General features: G+C 37.2%; 1 protein-coding gene and 1 long non-coding RNA gene across 2 annotated transcripts; one reads left to right on the forward strand and one right to left on the reverse strand.

The window, feature by feature from the left end:
• The first annotated feature begins 6,230 nt into the window (after positions 1–6,230).
• LOC131309994 (very-long-chain 3-oxoacyl-CoA reductase-like protein At1g24470) lies at positions 6,231–10,962 on the forward strand. The gene is made up of 3 exons (XM_058336756.1): positions 6,231–6,892; positions 8,369–8,438; positions 10,519–10,962. The coding sequence occupies exons 1-3, from the start codon at positions 6,249–6,251 to the stop codon at positions 10,768–10,770; spliced, it is 966 nt and encodes a 321-aa protein (XP_058192739.1). The 5' UTR covers positions 6,231–6,248; the 3' UTR covers positions 10,771–10,962.
• A 1,085-nt stretch (positions 10,963–12,047) lies between these two features.
• Positions 12,048–14,799, reverse strand: LOC131309995 (uncharacterized). Its single transcript, XR_009195078.1, has 2 exons — positions 14,559–14,799; positions 12,048–12,351 (listed from the first exon to the last, which is right to left on the reverse strand). It is a non-coding gene; the product is annotated as an uncharacterized LOC131309995 (long non-coding RNA).
• Between the last annotated feature and the right edge of the window lie 4,981 nt (positions 14,800–19,780).

A 19,780-nucleotide genomic window follows, 5' to 3' on the forward strand; every position in this document is an offset into this window, starting at 1 on the left:
AGTACTATAGCCCCTTTGAATGAAGAGATTTCATGAAAGGAAAATTCTAAAATCGGCCTATTGGACTGACAATAATAAATGTGTGAATATGTATTAAAGGGTGCAAAAAATACACAGAATTACGTGTTTTTCTTGTTTTCAAGTGTATTTATCGTCAGCCCAGTGAGCTGACAATAGCAAGACCGTTCATGAAAAAAGAAAGAAAAGGGTTGTAGTTTCTTAAGATGTTACTCATTTAGATTGAACATTTTGGTGAAAAATGGAGAAAAAAGTAAAAAAAAAAAGTTTTGATTGGTCTTTCTTCTTTCTCACCCAATATCACCAAAAATGGAGAGAAAGAGCTTCCCTTTCTTTTCTCCTCCTTTCTCATCATCCAAAGAGAGTGTTAAGGGTGTTTGGCCACTTTTATTACTAAATTATTGAATGTTATATTTTTGCATTTTGAAGGTTTGAGAGCAAATTGATTTTAAAATCTATTTTAAAAGGCATTCTCCAATTTATTTTTAAAATTTTGTTTTCCAAATTTGTTGTCACATCCGCAGGTTCCTTGTGAATTCTCCATACAAATTTACACATGCACCACACAAATTTACACACCAGCCTTCTGCAAGATTTACATTATTAATATCAAAATGCTTTTACAGGTTCTAGTTATAATTCTAAAATTCATAGTCAACCATGCATAATCCATAATATGAAAAGTAATTAACTCCCGGATACCCTCTTGCAATTACATTTTTGTGTTGAGGCTTTAATTACTACAGAACACTTGAAGAGGATATGTCATGGGTCATTAATCTACCCCTGAGGTGGTAGTTCAAGTGGTTGAAGCAGCTAGCATAATATTGCTCTTCTTCTATCATTTTTTAGTTTGATACTTGGGACCAGACGGTGGAGAGAAGGAGCTCCAATTTAATTTGTACTTCTGGGGGTATATTTATAGGCAAGAGCCAAGGATTTTGAATTCAAATGGTGGAGGTATTTTCAGGGTGGGCTAGAAGTGCTTTTTCAGCTTAGCCAACTTGTAGTTGTGGCTCAAGTGGGTGTGACCGACAGCTAGCTGAGCCAGTTAGAACTTCACCTAAAATGTCGTGCGGTTAACCTGATCATGACCTCGTGCGGCATAATGAATTCTATTATGCCATGCGGTGTAAAAGTGTTCCGCGCGGTATTGTAGGTCCAGTCCAGGATTTTTGGGCTTTTGGGGTTTGACCTGAAGGAGTCCTTAATTTATCCAAGTTCTCAAATGTATTGTTTCATTTATTTCATCATCGGGATGTTCAAAGACCCTCCAAGGTCCGGATTGGGGTGTCTACAATAGAATTATGGGGAAGGTGGTTAGATCAATACATATATGTAATTAGCTTAAGGCCCCGTTTCGGAACGTAAAATAAGTACTTATTTTTTAAGAAGGCAATTTCAATATAAAAAATAATGTATTCACGCAAATAATTTTCCTACTAATATGGATTTTGTTTAATAGATCTCATCAAGAACTTTAATACGTTGCAAAAAAAAAATTTAAAAATTATTTTTTATTTTCATTATTTTTAAGTTTGAAAATATAAAATAATCTATTTATTTTTTAAGAAGATTTCTGGAACAATGCCTAATTATATACCTACTTTACATTTACATGCCCAGCCCCACAACAGTATCAATTAATAGTCACATGATATGTGACATCGATCCATGACTAGCTAGGCAAATACTCCATAACTACCCTGCTCCTATCCGACCCACCACCCTCCTCCGTCGGGCAAATACTCATTTCTCATTAAGTACTATAGCCCCTTTGGATGAAGAGATTTCATGAAAAAAGAAAGAAAAGGGTTGTAGTTTCTTAAGAAATTACTCATTTAAATTGAACATTTTGGTAAAAAATGGAGAAAAAAGTACAAAAAAAAGAGTTTTGATTGGTCCTTCTTCTTTCTCACCCAATCTCACCAAAAATGGAGAGAAAGAGCTTCCCTTTCTTTTCTCCTCCTTTCTCATCATCCAAAGGGAGTGTTAAGGGTGTTTGGCCACTTTTATTATTAAATTATTGAATGTTATATTTTTGCATTTTGAAGGTTTGAGAGCAAATTGATTTTAAAATCTATTTTAAAAGGCATTCTCCAATTTATTTTTAAAATTTTGTTTTCCAAATTTGTTGTCACATCCGCAGGTTCCTTGTGAATTCTCCATACAAATTTACACATGCACCACACAAATTTACACACCAGCCTTCTGCAAGATTTACATTATTAATATCAAAATGCTTTTACAGGTTCTAGTTATAATTCTAAAATTCATAGTCAACCATGCATAATCCATAATATGAAAAGTAATTAACTCCCGGATACCCTCTTGCAATTACATTTTTGTGTTGAGGCTTTAATTACTACAGTACACTTGAAGAGGATATGTCATGGGTCATTAATCTACCCCTGAGGTGGTAGTTTAAGTGGTTGGAGCAGCTAGCATAACGTTGCTCTTCTTCCATCATTTTTTAGTTTGATACTTGGGACCAGATGGTGGGGAGAAGGAGCTCCAATTTAATTTGTACTTCAGTGGAGGCCTAGTGACGGAGCTCGCAACGTGGTGACTAATCAATAAATATCCTGCCGGGACGTATCAGCTATAAGTTAAGTCCAAACATTCTAAATCAGGTGGGTTTCCCAGTTGATGGGGAAGTCGCTATGCGTTAGTTGATCAATCCAGACTATCCTTTCCCGGGACAAATTAATTAGTCTAAGTTATGGGTCATTCTTGATGTTTCTACTCATCGAACCAAAGTGTCTCACCGTGCACTGGTTGAATTTGTTGAAAGGGAAAATTATATACCAGTCAGTGTTGGAGAGAGAAAAAAATTATACCGATTTAGTGGTCTCGAGTTCAGAAATGATCACCAGAAACATGGCATCGATCCCTACCAATATATGATAACTATTACTTGTCCAGACCATTTTGCCTTTGTCTTAGGGTACTGTAAGTCCAATAAAAACAAGAAACAAGTACATGAAGTAGAGAGTAAATCCATCTACAACAAAGGGTAACCCCAAAAATGCTGACGCGGAATTCACAATAGATTAGTTAGCGTATTAGTTCAAACAAGATAAACAACTTGAGTCCACAAGCAAATCTTGCGCACAAGGAAAAAAGAGAGAAATTCGGAGTAATTTATTGATGTAGAAGATGATCAAAACATTTCAATACTTTCCTAAAACGGTAAAAAACTTAAATTGAAGGCCTAAACGAAGGAATTGGGCCGAAAAATACTATGGCTCACGACTTAGAGTGGCGAGTCTTGACTGTAACGCGAAAATAAATCAGCCCATCAAGTTTGGGCCCGATTAGAGCTTGTCCGAATTTTTTCAAATCGGGAAATCTGCAATTAAGCATCGTTTGAACTTCTGAGGCTTCGATCGGTCCAATTTATCATGAAATTGGGTCTCCACATGTTCTATATCAAATGCTCACCCTTAGTGAGCCCATTGATTAATTACTCTCTGAGGGATATGTAGTCTGTAGAGGTGCAAATCTTACATTAAGAAAAAGAAAAGAAAAAAAAGTTCATAAAGTTATGGCAGCATCTCCTGATACGTAGGGCAAGTCCAAAAATGAAAATTCAAGTAGGCCCATAAAGTGATTACTCTCTTGCGGAATGTGCATGCTTTTTGGGATCATTAAAAAAAATATAAATAAAACAAGAAACAAGCAATATTCTCGCGTTTCTTAAATTTGTTAGAGTTGCACTCTAAAAAGTCTTGGGGTATTTTCGGGTAAAAAGGCCCGGCCAAGTCACGTACACCATGTAGTGATCATTATTATTATAGGCAATTTTTTTAAAAGTCAGACACTCTTAAAAAAGTCAAACATAAGATAAACAAATCGGGATGAAAAGAGTAGTTCTTACCATGTTCAGGTGATTTCAGAACTTCCAAAAAGCATGCACATTCCGCAGAGAGTATAATAAAGTAAGAGAACTTCCAACCACTGAATCAGTAATTTATTAGTGGGGATTTTCCCATTGTTCACTTCAAACTATGATGTGAATATATAGTGTCCGCATGAGTGTTGAATAATCCACTCGAAGGGGGTAAAGCAGTTATGACTTCTTCTTCCTTTTTTTGCCAAGTTATATACATTAACGAGGGAGATATATAGTTAATGAATTGTCTATAGAGGTTAAAAGCATGTTCATAGTCTTAAACCACAAACATTTTTGACAGAATTCGAACCCTAACCTCCTATAAAGAAAGGACTAGGACATACTACCATTGAGAGCTACAAGACCTTTGACAAACAATTATGACTTTGCCTACCTTCTTTAGTGGAGTATTACTCTATTTTATACAGCTTTCTTTTATTGACTAGACCTTAGCACGCTAGTTTTTAAAATTTATTGGGTGCCCCTGCCTCAACATCACTTAATGATGTTGGTGGTGGTGTGGGGGAGGGGGGTTGGGTGGTGGTTCTTCATTGTATAGATATTAATTCTACACAAAAATGTACGTTGTTAAGAGGTGTTGGGGCACTACTTGGCATTAGTTGGTAATGTTCCAAAACTAGGTAAATAGTACCCCCATTAGTTAAAAATGCAACATGAACTTACAAAATTGGTAGCAAACGAGCATCGATGGCTTTTGATTACAACATTACTTTTGTTTCTATTAACTTATTATGATCCGGAAAGTCTATTAAACCAACTTGCACAATAACACGCACACATGCTTATGCGGCATTGTATTACTGGGTAGTGTAAAATGGCATTTCATAAATTACCCGATGATACAGTACCACCTAAGTATGGTGCATGTGCATATTATTGCGCAAAATGCATGTTACTATGTAGGGCTTGTTTGTTGGAGGGAGAAGGGGGTAGGATTGGGTGGGCCCGGGATAAACTAAGAAGGGTTGGTCTTTATCCGATGTTGGTTTGCCCTTAATCAGCAACCAGATTGCTTATCCCATCCCACACCTTATTGTTAGCTTATCTGGTAGTTGGGAATTACCAACATTTCCCCCAAAACCCTCTTAAGTGTTTTTTGTATTTTCCTTGCAAAGATTCTACAAAGACAATCAAGTAATTTGTCATATTATTTCTTTATCCACCTACCCTTATCCACTCATATCAACTACCAAACAAACTCCTTAGCTAACATGCACCCTCTTCTTAACTAATGCTCCTTATACCATATACATTTCTTGTTACCATCCTTTCTTAAACCACAAAACTTTATTCACCCGACAAACAGGCTGTTCATTAAACATGAAAGGATGCTCGTCACTTTTTGAGGAGATGAGGATAAAGTGAGGGGTGTGGGTCAAATATGGTAAATTCGGTTGGTTCATGTATTTTCCCGTTAGGCTAAATAAGCCAATTGGCTTATTTTTTTGTTCTTATTCAATTTTTTTTTGTATTTGTTAGTTTTTCGTTAATTTTTGGGGATTATTGCATCGTCATAACAAGAGGAATCTAAAAAGTAAAAAAATTACGATCGAAACCTAATTTTTTCGAATAAAGACAAAAATAAGCCAAAAAGCCAATTTTTTCGTATTTATTCAAAAAAAATTGGATTTCGATCATAATTTTACTTTTTAAATTCCTCTCATCATAATAACGCAATAATCCCCAAAAAATTGACGAAAAACTAACATAAAAGAAAAAAAATTTGAATAAGAACAAAAAAATAAGCCAATTGACTTATTTAACCGAACGGATATTCTCTATTGTACTTCCGGTCACCAAATGTAAATAGTATGTGACCCGCCCTGTTTCAAAGTTTTTATTTTCTTTTTTGTCATTCGTTAATCTACTCTATCCTAAAAAAAGAAAAAAGAACTTGAGGAGGGGAATGAGTACTTACGGGAATCAAACACTGCTCATGTGCATGGAAGTATAAGAGATGCACCAACTACAATACTCCACTCCACTTACCCCCATTTCAAAGTGTGACCATTACGAAATCATGCAATTTTCAAATAAACGAAACAATAATTTATGTGCAAAAATTTATAATTTCCTGTACCAATTTAAAAATGTAGTTGAGATATTTAAATCGGTGCAAAAAGATTTTAAAAATTGCATGAAAAATAATTTTATTTAGCTCCACTTTAATTACTCCGTATTTGGTGTGACCGAATATCAACAAACGAGACTGAATATGACGTGATGGTCCCGAAACACCGGATAAATTTCCATACACCCTCCTCTTATTTATATGCATAATATTATTCTAAGTGTTCCTCATAACATAGAAAAGATGTTCATGTTCTCAACTTGCATAAACCAACTAAAAGCCCAACCCCTATGGATACTTCTTCTCTCCTCTCTTGGCTTCCTCTCTATCCTCAAACACACCATCTCTCTCCTCAAATGGCTCTTCATCACACTCCTACGGCCTCCCAAAACCCTCAAGAACTACGGTTCTTGGGCTCTCATCACTGGCTCCACTGACGGCATTGGAAAGGCCTTTGCTTTCCAACTGGCCCAAAATGGCCTAGACCTCATCCTGGTCAGCAGAAACTCCCCAAAACTCAACTCAGTCTCGAGTGAGATTCAAGCTAAGTACCCACGTACGAAAGTGAAGGTGGTGGTGGTAGATTTTTCGGGCGATGTCAAGGAGGGAGCCGGAGCGGTGGAGGAGGTGGTGAGAGGGTTGGACGTGGGTATTTTGGTGAATAATGTGGGTGTTTCGTACCCGGCGGCGAGGTTCTTCAGCGAGGTGGAGGAGGAGGTGTGGAGGAAGGTGGTTAGGGTAAATTTGGAAGGTACGACTAGAGTTACAAGAGCAGTTTTAGGAGGGATGGTCGAAAGGAAGAGAGGTGCTATTGTTAGCATTGGCTCCGGTGCGGCTATTGTTGTGCCTTCTCATCCTCTCTATGCTATCTATGCTGCTACCAAAGCGTACGTATGCCTCTCTCTCTCTCTCTCATCTTTTTTCCGAAGAACCAGTACGTACATCAGTGTGTGTATATATATATATATAGTAAGCTTATAATGCGGATCTCCACATCCAAGCAAAATGCGGACCACCGCATTTCTTCCCTTTTCCGATTGAATTTTGATGATCCGAGCCGTTCAATATGTTCAGAGCGTGATTTTAAAGGTAGCCGCCAGAAATCGGCAAAAAAAATGACCAGGAAGGGCTTGATTTGAGCAGTTTTTATTTGAACCGTTCAATAAAAAATAAACAAAAAACTGCTTGGATGAAGCCCTTTCCGATTTTCTTTTTTGCAAATTTAGCACGGGTACCCTAAAAATCACGTTCTGAACATATTGAGCGGCTCGGATCATCGAAATTCGATCGGAAAAGGAGAGGTCCGCACTTTGCTTGGATGTGGAGGTCCGCATTAGAAGCTCTTACTATATATATATGAAACTGAAAAAATTAAAACAACACCACAAAACGCCTGTCGAAAAGAATTCTTCAAAATTGGTTCTAGAAAGAGACATTACCAAATTAATTGTAGCAAAATAAAGTTGCACTTGCAAACTTTCGGTGATCTGACCTTGCTCGGTTAAGGGTTTTAGATTTTGGATTCTAATCATTATCCTATTTCTCTCTATACTCATTACCTACAAATCTAACTCCAAAATTCCAAAACGAAGAGGGGATCTTCAATTTTGATAAGGCGAATTCACATTTTCAAAGCACAGCCAAACAAAACCTTCAATTTTACTTACCAAAAAAAAAAAAAAAAATACCTTTCAATTTCGTTTGAAAAATAAAGTTAAATGGAACATTTAAATAAATATGTATATGTCGATTTTATTCTAATTCTCGCTGTCGATGGTACTCCAGTTCTTCATGATATATATTGTGCTGAAAGAGCTTTTTCTACAATTCTAATCACTAATGGTCAGCCCAGACTTTTCAGGGGTTTAAAGTGAAAATAAAAAATAAGGCCTTTTTGTTGGACTATTATTTAGGGATAAAAAAGTACAAGGGACCCTTGAAATTCAAAAAATTTTTGAGGCTTAAAGTGGTCGACCAACACAAGTTTTAGCTGAGGACCGGCTCATTAGAAAAAAAATTATTTCTACTAGCACATTGTGCTTGATTTCTCCGGCGGGCTAAATAATTTAATTGCAGTGAATTCGATGGAGTGCGAAGTCAACGAGTTAAACGTCACATGAACTTGTAACGGAAGGGAAAATAAATTTTTTTTTACCATTCTAGCCTTCTAGGAAAAGAAATTCAGTGACATTTTTTTGACTAACTATTACTTTTCCTTGCCCTAAACATTTTCAAACTCTTATTCAAGTAGCATTATAATTGATTGTTTCAAATTATGGCTTAAAAAAAATATTTGATTTCGTAATTGTTTGCCATTATTAATTTTTTACATAATCGAGGTGGTGAAATTGCATGCGAAGCAGATATATTGATAAAATTTCAAGATGCCTGTACGTGGAATACAAGCAGTTTGGGATAGATGTGCAGTGCCAGGTACGTACGAATGTATGCATCCATAACTTAGTTAATTATTACCTTTCTAGTAATTTTTTGAGCTTCAGTTTACTAAAGAGAACATTTGGCCTAAAAACATTTTACCAAAGCTTAAAAACGTTCCCTGAAAAATATTTTGACTTTTATGATTTTTTTTTTCTTTTGTCAAGTTTCATCTAAATATATATATATATATATATATATTGTTCTTCTTGTCGAGATTCATAAATAAGATAGAATCAAGTGATATTAAACTAATAAAGTTCGGAAACAAGCTCCTTCAAGTAAGTTTTTTTTGGTAATACGTCTCCTGTTTTAAACGCCCATTTGTAGTGTTGACCTGACTTTCCTTTTCTTTTATTAAGTCGACTTAAATTTCATTTTGCAAAAGTCAATAGTGTTAGTCATAGTTTTTTTTTTTTTTTGCTCGGCAAAAGAGAATTTAAATTAAAGATGGGCCCCTTTCCACTAAGAAAAATAAGATAAGTACAAATTTTTTAAATTAAAGATGATGTATATATAGTGAGAGAATGACCTATTTCGTAAAGTAAAAAATTAAGTAGTTAAAAAATAAGAACTTTAACGGAACGAGTTAAACTCTTGTCAAATACAATGACGTACATGTTGCCTACAACTATACTATACCGCTCTACCTTTTTTTTTTGCTCAGCAAACGAAACAAATTTATTAAATCTCGAAAGGGGTACATCGAGGATAGAAAGGGATGAGCAAACTAGCTCAAACCGAAAACATGAAAAACAAAAGAAGAAATGAAAAGGCCATAAAAAATTAGTAATGTAATTAGTAACAAAGGTACTGAATACTGATAATGGCGAGACAAAATCTTTGATGGATAAAGTTACCACTACGTACTTTTATTTCGAAGAATATATCTATATATATAGACACACACACACTGCAAAAAGTATCAAGACATTCCACATCCAAAAATAAAATACTATGTCCAAGCATGTTCGTTTAAAATGTGCTCACTCTGTAGTGCCTTGGGAAAATATTTGATTGTGGTATTTTTGAAAACATTTAAACTTTCTTTAAAAACTCAAAAGGAAAAAAAAATGTCTAATTTTGAAAACAAACCCTCATAAAAAAACAAAAGGTAGTTGTAAAAAGTAATAAAAAAAAAACCCAGATAATATTAAATTTTGTACGAAGATATTATAATTATTTGCATTTTTCCATAGAAAGACAAGTTCTCCGTATAAAGCAAACACAATAAAAAGAAAGAATAGCTACTTCTAAAGGACTGCTCGCGAGATGAGTCTTCATCTTTAGAACAATTTCAATTGTCAAAACAATATTGCTAAGGTGCCAAACATCTAATATGCTTCATTACATTAATATATAGGAAAAGAATGTATTGAGAGATCTTCGTAGAGTAGCATAAGACTTTCTTCTTCTTTTTAATCGGTAGCATAAGACTTTTCTAGTGCTGCTACTCGCAAAAATTAAACCTACCTCTCAACCTCTTCATAATTTAATAGAAGATAATAATATAAACAACCAATTCTCACTACCAATCTTTTCAAGCTCACTTTTTTCCTTTTATCAGCAAAAATAATGTCATTCATCACAAAAAAACAAAATGCAATTAGTACACTACAGTAGGAAAAGAACAACATAGAGAGAGAGAGCCTCAAAGAGTGCACAATACCCTCGTACTACTGCTGCTCACAAAAACTTAACCTACATCTCCGCCTCTCGAATTTTTCTATTATTTCAAAAGGAAAACAACCGAAAAAGAAAAACATCTAGCAAAGAGCTAACTCAGAGAAACACCCAAACTGCAACACCCCTCGAACCACCGGCCCCCAACCCGCAACACCCAAGACCACTGCCACTGCCACCGCCCTCAGAAACCCGCCACCGCTGCTGCCCTCAAGACGCCACAAACAGAACTCTTTTCAAGCTCACTTGCTTCCATATCAACTACATTTATTAGCTGGCATAAAGCAGAATGATTGTACACAATAGTGTAATTGGCACCCATTATTGCTTCTAGCTAGTACTCCTAATATGCAGCTTAATTTTACATGGTACTGTGGTCCTGCTCAATATACAGGTACCGTTATATGTTTCGACGAAAATGGCTTCTCGAATCGCATTGATTGAAAGATCGTCATTCTTCATCCCATCAGCCGATAATTATGCACAAGCCGCGGTTCAACAGATCGGATATGGACCAAGGTGCACTCCTTACTGGACACACTCAGTCCAGTGGTTCCTTGCTTCGTTACTGCCGGAATCCGTCCTCGATTGGTGGCGGCTGTCCATCGGAATCAGAAGGCGGGAAATGTCGTTACACGACGAATAATTAATCTGAGTCCGATTTAGCTCCAGTTGGTAGCTATAATTGAATAATCTCGCCCAGTTTCAATTTGATATTATTTGGCCTGATTTTCTTTGTTGCTTATAGTTGTTGGTAGAGAGAAAATGGATGAAAATTGACGTAAACTTACACCATTTGATTTCCCATATATCCGGTTCCCTGGTGTGTTTCTCTCGATTTCTGTTGATTTTGGGTTTGCTTTTTGTCAAAATTTTATTATCATTGCTTAGTGATTTTTAAACACACTAGGCATTATTAATGATCTTTGGGTTTGCTTTTGGTTAAACTGAGTATATAATGTATAAGTTTAGTGGAACAATACGCATGAAGAAAGAGTTATGATCCAAGACCAGGAGATATTAAAGAGTGATCATTTTAGGTATTTAGATTCAATTATTAGTAGAAATAGAGAGATTGCAAATGATGTGACCCATAGGATTCAAACGGGGTGGCTCAAGTGGAGGAGCACTACTGGTGTACTATGTGACAAGAGGGTACCCACAAAATTAAAGAAAAAAATCTATGGAACTGTCATTAGACCAGTGATACTTTACGGGACAGAATGTTGGTCTATTAAGGAACAACAAGTGAGCAAGATAAGTGTATTGAAAATGAGAATGTTGAGGTTGATGTGTGGTAAGACTAGACGAGATAGGATTAAAAATGAAACGGTTCGTGAGATGGTAGGTGTACCTATATAGAAGAGGTTGAGGAAAAATAGGCTAAGGTGGTTTGAGCATATCTACCGTAGACCAAAAGATGCAGTAATTAAGAGAGCGGATAGGATAACTTTGGGTAGCAATGCTACGGGGATGGGTAGACCTAAAATGACATTAGATGTTGTTGTGCGCAAAAATATGAGTATAATGGGTTTGTGTGAACAAATAGCACTTGACAGAGCTCAATGGAGGAAAATGGTTTATATAGCCAACCCCAAGTGATTTTGACATAAGACTCGGTTTGGTTTGGTTTGGGTTTGCGTTTCGTTAAAGTTTTTGATATTAATCCTTGCTCTAACAAGAGCTGAAAATTGAATATTTACTAGTTTATGTAACGCCCCAAGCAGACCATTGATTTAGTATCTTCATTTTGATCCACCAGCCACACCACATGGCCCAAAAGTTTAAACCCAAAGTATTAGTTGCTGCTCACAAGATTTGTTATATACCCAAAATCATTCATGCAGACTTCCAATGTGAGATAGGGTGTTACAATCTCCGCAACTTAATTTATAGTCTCGAACCCTCGTGTCACGCCCTCGATTTTCAACATAAATAATAAACACTTTTAATAAATAAAGTCCTCGCTGTAATACAAATAATACCCCAAAAGATCTTTTTGTTCACTGTTCTCAAATAAAATTCAAATATTACATTCCAACTCGAAGGCCCTAAATCATCATAATACCAATATCCTAGGGAAATATTATTACAATTTACAAATACTATCTTTCCAAAAAAAATGCTCTTTCAGATCTTGTGCTATGAAATCCTTCTTGAATACTTTTTTAAAGGTTTGGTCACAAATGCACAACATGTACTCCATGTCAACTTCCTTGAATCGTACCTGAAAATGATAGGGTGAGCTACACAAGCCCAGTAGGGAAATCTATACGCAAGCTATATGAAAATGTGATGAATCATACACCTAGACTGAGTGATGAGACGAGATACCACAAAGAAACGTGAGTTTTCCACCACAAACGAGCATACTACAACCAGGAGATCATAATTTCATAAAGGTATTCCTAACAGCTCATACGTCAAACTAGAAGCATAAACCAACTCGAATTATCCTAATTAGACCACAACTTATCCTCAACCGTCACTTGTCCATCGCTACGCAATTACTCCATTTTGCCTCGATCCATACGAATATGTGATGATCATGCACCAACAGTGGTAGGTGAGCAACATTATATATGTACAACGAACCCTAAGACGCTAATAACAATGAGTATATCTATCAGCAGAACAACACAAACATATCATTGGATTTCCTTTTTTTTAACATAATTGGTTTATCTTTCATTTCTCAAGTATTAGCCACTCCATGCAACAAGAACTAGTTTCCTTGATTTGTACCGAACAAGAGGCTCAGCGAGGAAGAATAGTAATCCAAGATACGGTTCAAAGTCGAACGACAAGCCAAACATTAGATTAACAACTTTATCTCTCTTTTCATTTCTCAAGCAACACAGGTCATAAGTCTAGCTCAACCAATCAACAATGCGTGATATGTGATGCAAAGCAATGCACCGGGCAATGTTAGGCCCCGTAACCCCCGCCAAGGTCCCACCAAGAAGGTGAACCGGGCTCCGTCCATATTGACGTGAATTCCGAGCGGTGTTGGGCCCCGTAACCCTCGCCAAGGTCCCACCAAGAAGGTGAACCAGGCTCCGTCCATATTGACGTGAATTCCGGGCGGTGTTGGGCCCCGTAACCCTCGCCAAGGTCCCACCAAGAAGGTGAACCGGGCTCCGTCCATATTGACGTGAATTCCGGGCGGTATTGGGCCCCGTAACCCTCGCCAAGGTCCCACCAATGAGGTGAACCGGGCTCCGTCCATATTGACGTGAATTCCGGGCGGTATTGGGCCCCGTAACCCTCGCCAAGGTCCCACCAATGAGGTGAACCGGGCTCCGTCCATATTGACGTGAATTCCGGGCGGTGTTGGGCCCCGTAACCCTCGCCAAGGTCCCACCAATGAGGTGAACCGGGCTCCGTCCATATTGACGTGAATTCCGGGCGGTGTTAGGCCCCGTAACCTTCGTCGACATCCGAAGTTGGATACGACTCCATCCATTGTCCATACACTATGACATGCCACACCATGATACATACAAAGTTCGATGTCACACGTAGCCGTAACACTCGAATCATAGGTCCATAAACATCCTTCATTATGCACAATCCATCCATCATCAATCTCACACCCATTATCGAGTTAAAACGATTATACAACATCATTAAAAATTGCATACTCAATATTTTTCAATGATTCCAACGCCAAATTATCACCAACTTACTAATATTTAAAACCCACAAGGACCCATAACCAATAGCATCATTTAACCATAACAAACAATAAAAAGAAAACGCAGCCCGATACCCTGCCCAGATTTTCAGATTTTCGTTCAATCTTCTAAAAATTACTATAAATCGAGTTCTTAATATTTTTGAGTGATTCCAGTCCCAATAGTTGCGCGATTGAACGAAGCTTAAAAGTCACGAAGGAACCCTTATCAAATCTGTCCTCAAAGGGTGGTTAAACAGGGGTTTTCCCAGGCTACACGAATCTGTCGCGCAGCATGACAGATTGACACACCTCCACTCAAACGAACATAACTTTCTGTGTACTAAGAGTTTTAAGACGATTCTAGTGGCAAATGAAAGCTGACTTCAAGACCTTCGAATCGATATAAAGTTTGCATGAAACGGACATCGGACGAGGAAGTTATGGCCATTCGAAGTGGGCTGACATCCAGAACACGAGACAGATTGCAGACCAGTTTTCTAAAAATCACCATCAATTCAATTCTCAACGGTTTCGTATGATTCCAGCGGCATTAGAACGGGCTCTAAGTCTACTCTATTTCATACGAAGGAACCAAAATTCAATCATGAGTTTAAGAAGGCGTAAAACCCCAAAAACAAAGACCCTGTTTCTGCAGAATTTCGGAAATGGAACAAACAACCTCAAACAACGAAACAAAGCACGATCTAGGTACGTAAACACCGTATAAACGCATAACAAGAGTAAGAGATCCCTACCTCATGGGTTTTGAGCAAAACCCGAACCTTTGACCAAGTCAACCAAGCTCCCACGCGGTCCGATCATGATTTTTCTTGGATATTCGGAAAGCCCATGCGCCGTATAACGACTTTAATTCTTGGGCTTTGTTCGGAATCACGCTCTGAGTAGATGAAATCGAGGAGAGAAGTGGAGGGAGAGTTTCGGAGGGAGAGAGCCGAGAGAAAGAAAAAAAAAGGAAAATGGGAAAAAATGATTTTTTTCCTGTACGCCCATATACATATACATATATACTTATCACACTTTCACCCCTGCACTTGCAATTATGTCACATTGATCCCCTAATCTTATAACCATGCCTTTATTCAAATTTCCACAATTTACGTCATTACTCGATAATTTTAATATTTCTTAAAAAAAAATACGGCCCTAAAATACGGGTCTCTACACCTCGCGAGAGGTTGAACACTATAATCACTGATACTAATTAAATAACAACCAAATCCAACCAAACTCCAGGCCTACATAATCGTGTATATGGATTGATACCACCTGTAACGCCCTAGGCAGACCACTGGCCTAGTACCTTAATTTTAATCCATCAGCCACACCACATGACCCAAAAGCTTAAACCCAAGGTACTAGCAGTAGCCCATAAGATTTATTCTATGCCCTAGATCATCCATATAGACTTTCAATTAATGTGAGTCGAAGTGTTACAATTTAAGTTGAAAAATTGTTTGATAAAAAAATTGAAAAGTGGAATTAAAAAATTAATTCTGTAAAACACCAATGAGTTGGGATATATATACTCCCTCCGTCCCTTTTTAAGTGTCCTGCTTCGTAACTCCAACTTATTAAAACGACATCATCATTACACCTTTCACATCAACTTTTTCTTCCACTTTCCCTACTTACCCATCATCATTACACTTTTACTCACTAATTTTTCAAAATAAAATCTATTTTTAAGGATAAAATAGACAATACACCAACTTTTACCCCCCCAACTTTACAAAATGGACACTTATTCAAGGACAACCCAAAATGGAATACTGGACACAAAAAAAAGGACGGAGGGAGTAACTTTTAATTATCCTTGGTTGGTTTATTGGCGATTTCCGGATGATGGGAAATTATTGGAGTCTGTAATTGTTCTTGTATCTATTCGGTTCTGGGGGCTTTTCCATTTATTGATTTTACCCGCCCTTTGATTCCCGACTTCTGAAGTTGAAGACACCAAAAGGGTTAAGTCCAAACACCAAATAAGCTAAGTCCGAAACCTAAAAATACACTTAATGGGCCAACACCAAACATCAAGCGAGCCAAGCCCAAACCTAAGAAAATTGAAACTACTAACTACTAAGCAAACCCTGGCTGCCGCTAGCCCCAATCGCCAGCACTAACCAACAGCCACCACAGCACCGCCACTTCCAGCATATCCATCGCAGCCACCATCGAATCGCTATTTTCGACCACCACCAGCAGTCAGGGCCGGCCCAGAGGTAAGCTTAGTAAGCCCCAGGGCTTGGACAACAAAAAAAAAAAAAAATTTCCAAAGCCCAAATTTTTTTTAATAACATCAGCCCATCCCTGCTATTGTACATCGCTAGAGCCCAATTTTGGTTTGAAAAGATAAGGTCCAAGTGACTAGAAGCCCAAATAGACATTAATTATCAAACACGTCATTGACCGTCATTTTCCCTTTAAAATAGGGCCCAAACTCACAAAAGTTTCTCTTAAAAACAACTCTCTCACCCCCTCTTTCTGCCTTCCAGATTGAGAAGTCCTCTCTCTCAATCAAGCAGCTCCTGATTAAAAAACCCTCTCTCTATCTTTGCCCTAAATCTAAATAATAGACCAACTAAACAAAAAAAGAATTGCTAGAAGATATTTTTTAACTCTATTTTTATCCATGGGTTTAGTAGTTTATTTGTTTTTGTGATACTACTAAATTACTATTAGATGAATAGTAATTTATTGCCACATATCCTGTGTGTGATACTCCAACACATCGATTGAGTTTGTAGAAAGGAAGCCAAACAGAATATCAATTAATTTCGATAAATCAATTGGGGTAATTTACATCAATTGGGTTAACCTGGGTTTAGTAGTTTTTAAATTGGGAAAATTGATAAAATACCAAACTACCAAACTAGGTTAATTTAGTAGTTTATCAATTTCAAAGAATAAATTTCTGTTGGAGAATTTACTTGAATCAATTAATGCTTGGGTTTTGTAGTTTATTTGTATTCAATTAAAGTTCAATTAATTTAAGTTCTTTGGCTTCCTTCCTCCCCTAAATCCTGCAAAGATGGATCGTGCTAATTACAAAAAACCATGTAATCTCATTTTCTTTTTAGCTTGTATGTATTTTTTATTTTTTATAACTTAATGTCGAGGCCAGCCCTTCCAGCAACTTGGCCCACCCTTCGTCATTATTTGTCAAGCCCAAGATCGGGCGCGCCCAACAGTACTGACAACCGGCATCCGACAGTAGTCAGGGCCGGCCAGGGGGTAAGCCCCGCAAGCCGGCCAGCTCGGGCAACCCCCGGCAAGGGGCAACCAAAAAAAAAAATTGTATGTATACAAAAAAAAAAAATAGAAATCCTATAAAAAATATATTTAGGGGCATCATCCAAAAAAATTTGTTCAAATTTTTAAAGAAAGTAAATATGTATGGTTTCCACCCTCTTTAAAAAATTATGATACTTAAGAAAATTAGGAGGTAAAGAGAGGTTTTCTATACCTGAGGTAAATAACAGATAAAAAAAATTATGAAGGCAAATTATTAAGAGATAAAATTACGAGGACTATCAGATAAGAAAAAAGAAAAGAAAAGGGATGCTATAGCAAAAACAAGAAGGGACGGGATTGTGTAAAACTCTTACTCTGATTTGCCCCTAAATTTTCATGTTGTAAACCCTTACTCTGATTCTATGAAGAAGTTAAGAACAATGCCGAATGTTGTAGAGACCCGTAAAATTGTAATTATTTAAAATGTTTATTAATTGGCTAATTAGGAGAATACGGTTTATTTGGTGGTTATTTGAATTAGGGATTGAAATGAGGAAATTGAAACTTGAGGGAGTGCATGTATAATTAAAGGATATAGGAGTATATATAGGATGGGTGTGTGTGAAGGAGATTATATATCTCCCATCCTCGCTCTCTCTCTACCGTCCCTCTCTCTACCGAAAAATCCCTCTCTCTCCTCCTCTCACTCAAAAACTCCTCCAAGACCTTAAGAGCCTCAAAGATCAACCACTCTTCGGCCTTCCAATCACGTTCTCAAGCTCAAAATTTCGTGGGTCAAGCTTGGAGGGAAGTTCTTGGTCAATTTCGAAGCTTTGGAAGTCTAGAAATCTCTTGGACTTCGATCAATCGCTTGGGTCTCGTTCAAACCACTTGAGGTAGGGATTTCTTATTCTCTCTATGTGTTTATGAGGTGATTATGTCCTTAAATCGTGTCTTGATTCGTTGTTGTTATTGGGGTTTGCCTTTCAAAATTTAAAAATTCGCTGAAAAACTCCGGGGTATTGATACTCCAAAACAGGGTATTGATACCCCAGCCTTTTCTAGACGGCAGCTGTCTAAGTATCGATACCTCATTTTGGGGTATTGATACCCCCTTATTTTCTGGGTTGTTTTGACATGTTTTGCTCTTCTCACGCTCGTTTGAACCCCGACCACTTCTAGCACTCTCTAAACACCTTTGAATCACTTATAAACCTAATTGTTCATACCTCGAAAGATTCATTGACCAATCGATTTCCATGGGCTCTCGTCATAACTTGAAAAAGTGTATATTTAAATGATTAGGATACTTGTACATTATTTATGTTCTTTGTACATTGAAATAGATGTTGTGACATGTCTCAATGAACGATATAGACTTATTAAGCGCTATGGCGTGATGTAGTGATTGGTGGGTTGGTGGACGTACCATGGAGTCGTTATTAAATATCGTAAGCTATAAGGTATGACGTGGGCGCTTGGGTGGTCGTAGGGGTTTGCCTGATGGTCCGGAAGAGAATAGGGTAACTTGTATCTTTGTGCTTCGTCTTAATTGATCATCCTATGTTCCTTTGGTATTCGTTCTATAAATTCTCGTTTGGAACTTTGTGGGTGGTGCGTCATGGGATTATTATTGGGTTCGGTATGTGACAATTGATGCCATGCAGTACAAGCAATGAGTTGAGATAATGAGTCAGTGAACAAAACTGAAATGCAAGTTGATAGGTGAACCACCTATTTAATAGCAATATCTCTCTCTCATCTACATTCTTGAAATTAGAGTCTTGGAAATACATAGGATGAAAAGCGATACAAATGATGTGAAAATTGATGTACGGGGTCATGAGCACCCAAAATGTACTATGGGTATATGGGGCCCTAAGACCCGGAATGTGAAATAGATGTACAGGGTCACGAATACCCGAAACGTATTATGGGTATATGGGGCCCTAAGACCCGAAAAGTTTCTTAAGTTTACTATTGATGAGTCAATGGAGAATAAGTTACTTGGACTCATGTTGGAGATTTCTGGGAGACGTACAGAGTTCTCAAGACCCATAATGTAAGTCCTTTAATGTAGAAGCGCGCGAGATGGAGTTTGGTCAATAAGGACACATAGAAGATGACTAATTGATTGATTAATGACAAGTGAAGTGCCTCTCGAGTCTTGAATTCCCTCCATAATGTTGCGTTAGTTGCAATATCTTTCGTTGTCTCAGACTTCATTCTTTTATGTTCAAATCTTCTCATTTGCATATAAAGTTTGTAGAGATTTTTTACTGGGCTAATGTAGCTCAACTTATCATTTTCAGGTGTATCTCAAGGACCTTGACGTGGAGTGCATGGTGTGCAAGCCTAACCTCATCTCTTTTGAAAGACGTCATTAAGAAGTGATTCCATCATCCTTTGAGCAATCTTTTGAAAAGATGTAATCGTAAATTTATTTGAACTTTTTTAACTTTGGATATCATGTAATCTCTAAACTTACTATTTTTAACTAACTATGGAATTCGGGCCGTAGTAACAATGTTGTAAATCTCTAAACTTGGAGACTTGGTTTGTAAATGATCTTTTGGGAATTCTCCTTTGGGTATAATATATATTATGCAAAGATCGTTTATTGAAATGGATTATTTATTTATGTTGAAAATCGAGGGCGTGACAAATGCCAATGCCAGATTGTGCGAAGCTGTTTTCTTTGTTTTGATCAAGACTCAAGAGCAGA

Source organism: Rhododendron vialii, chromosome 12a (assembly GCF_030253575.1).
Source record: "Rhododendron vialii isolate Sample 1 chromosome 12a, ASM3025357v1".
In the NCBI taxonomy this organism is placed as follows: Eukaryota; Viridiplantae; Streptophyta; class Magnoliopsida; order Ericales; family Ericaceae; genus Rhododendron; species Rhododendron vialii.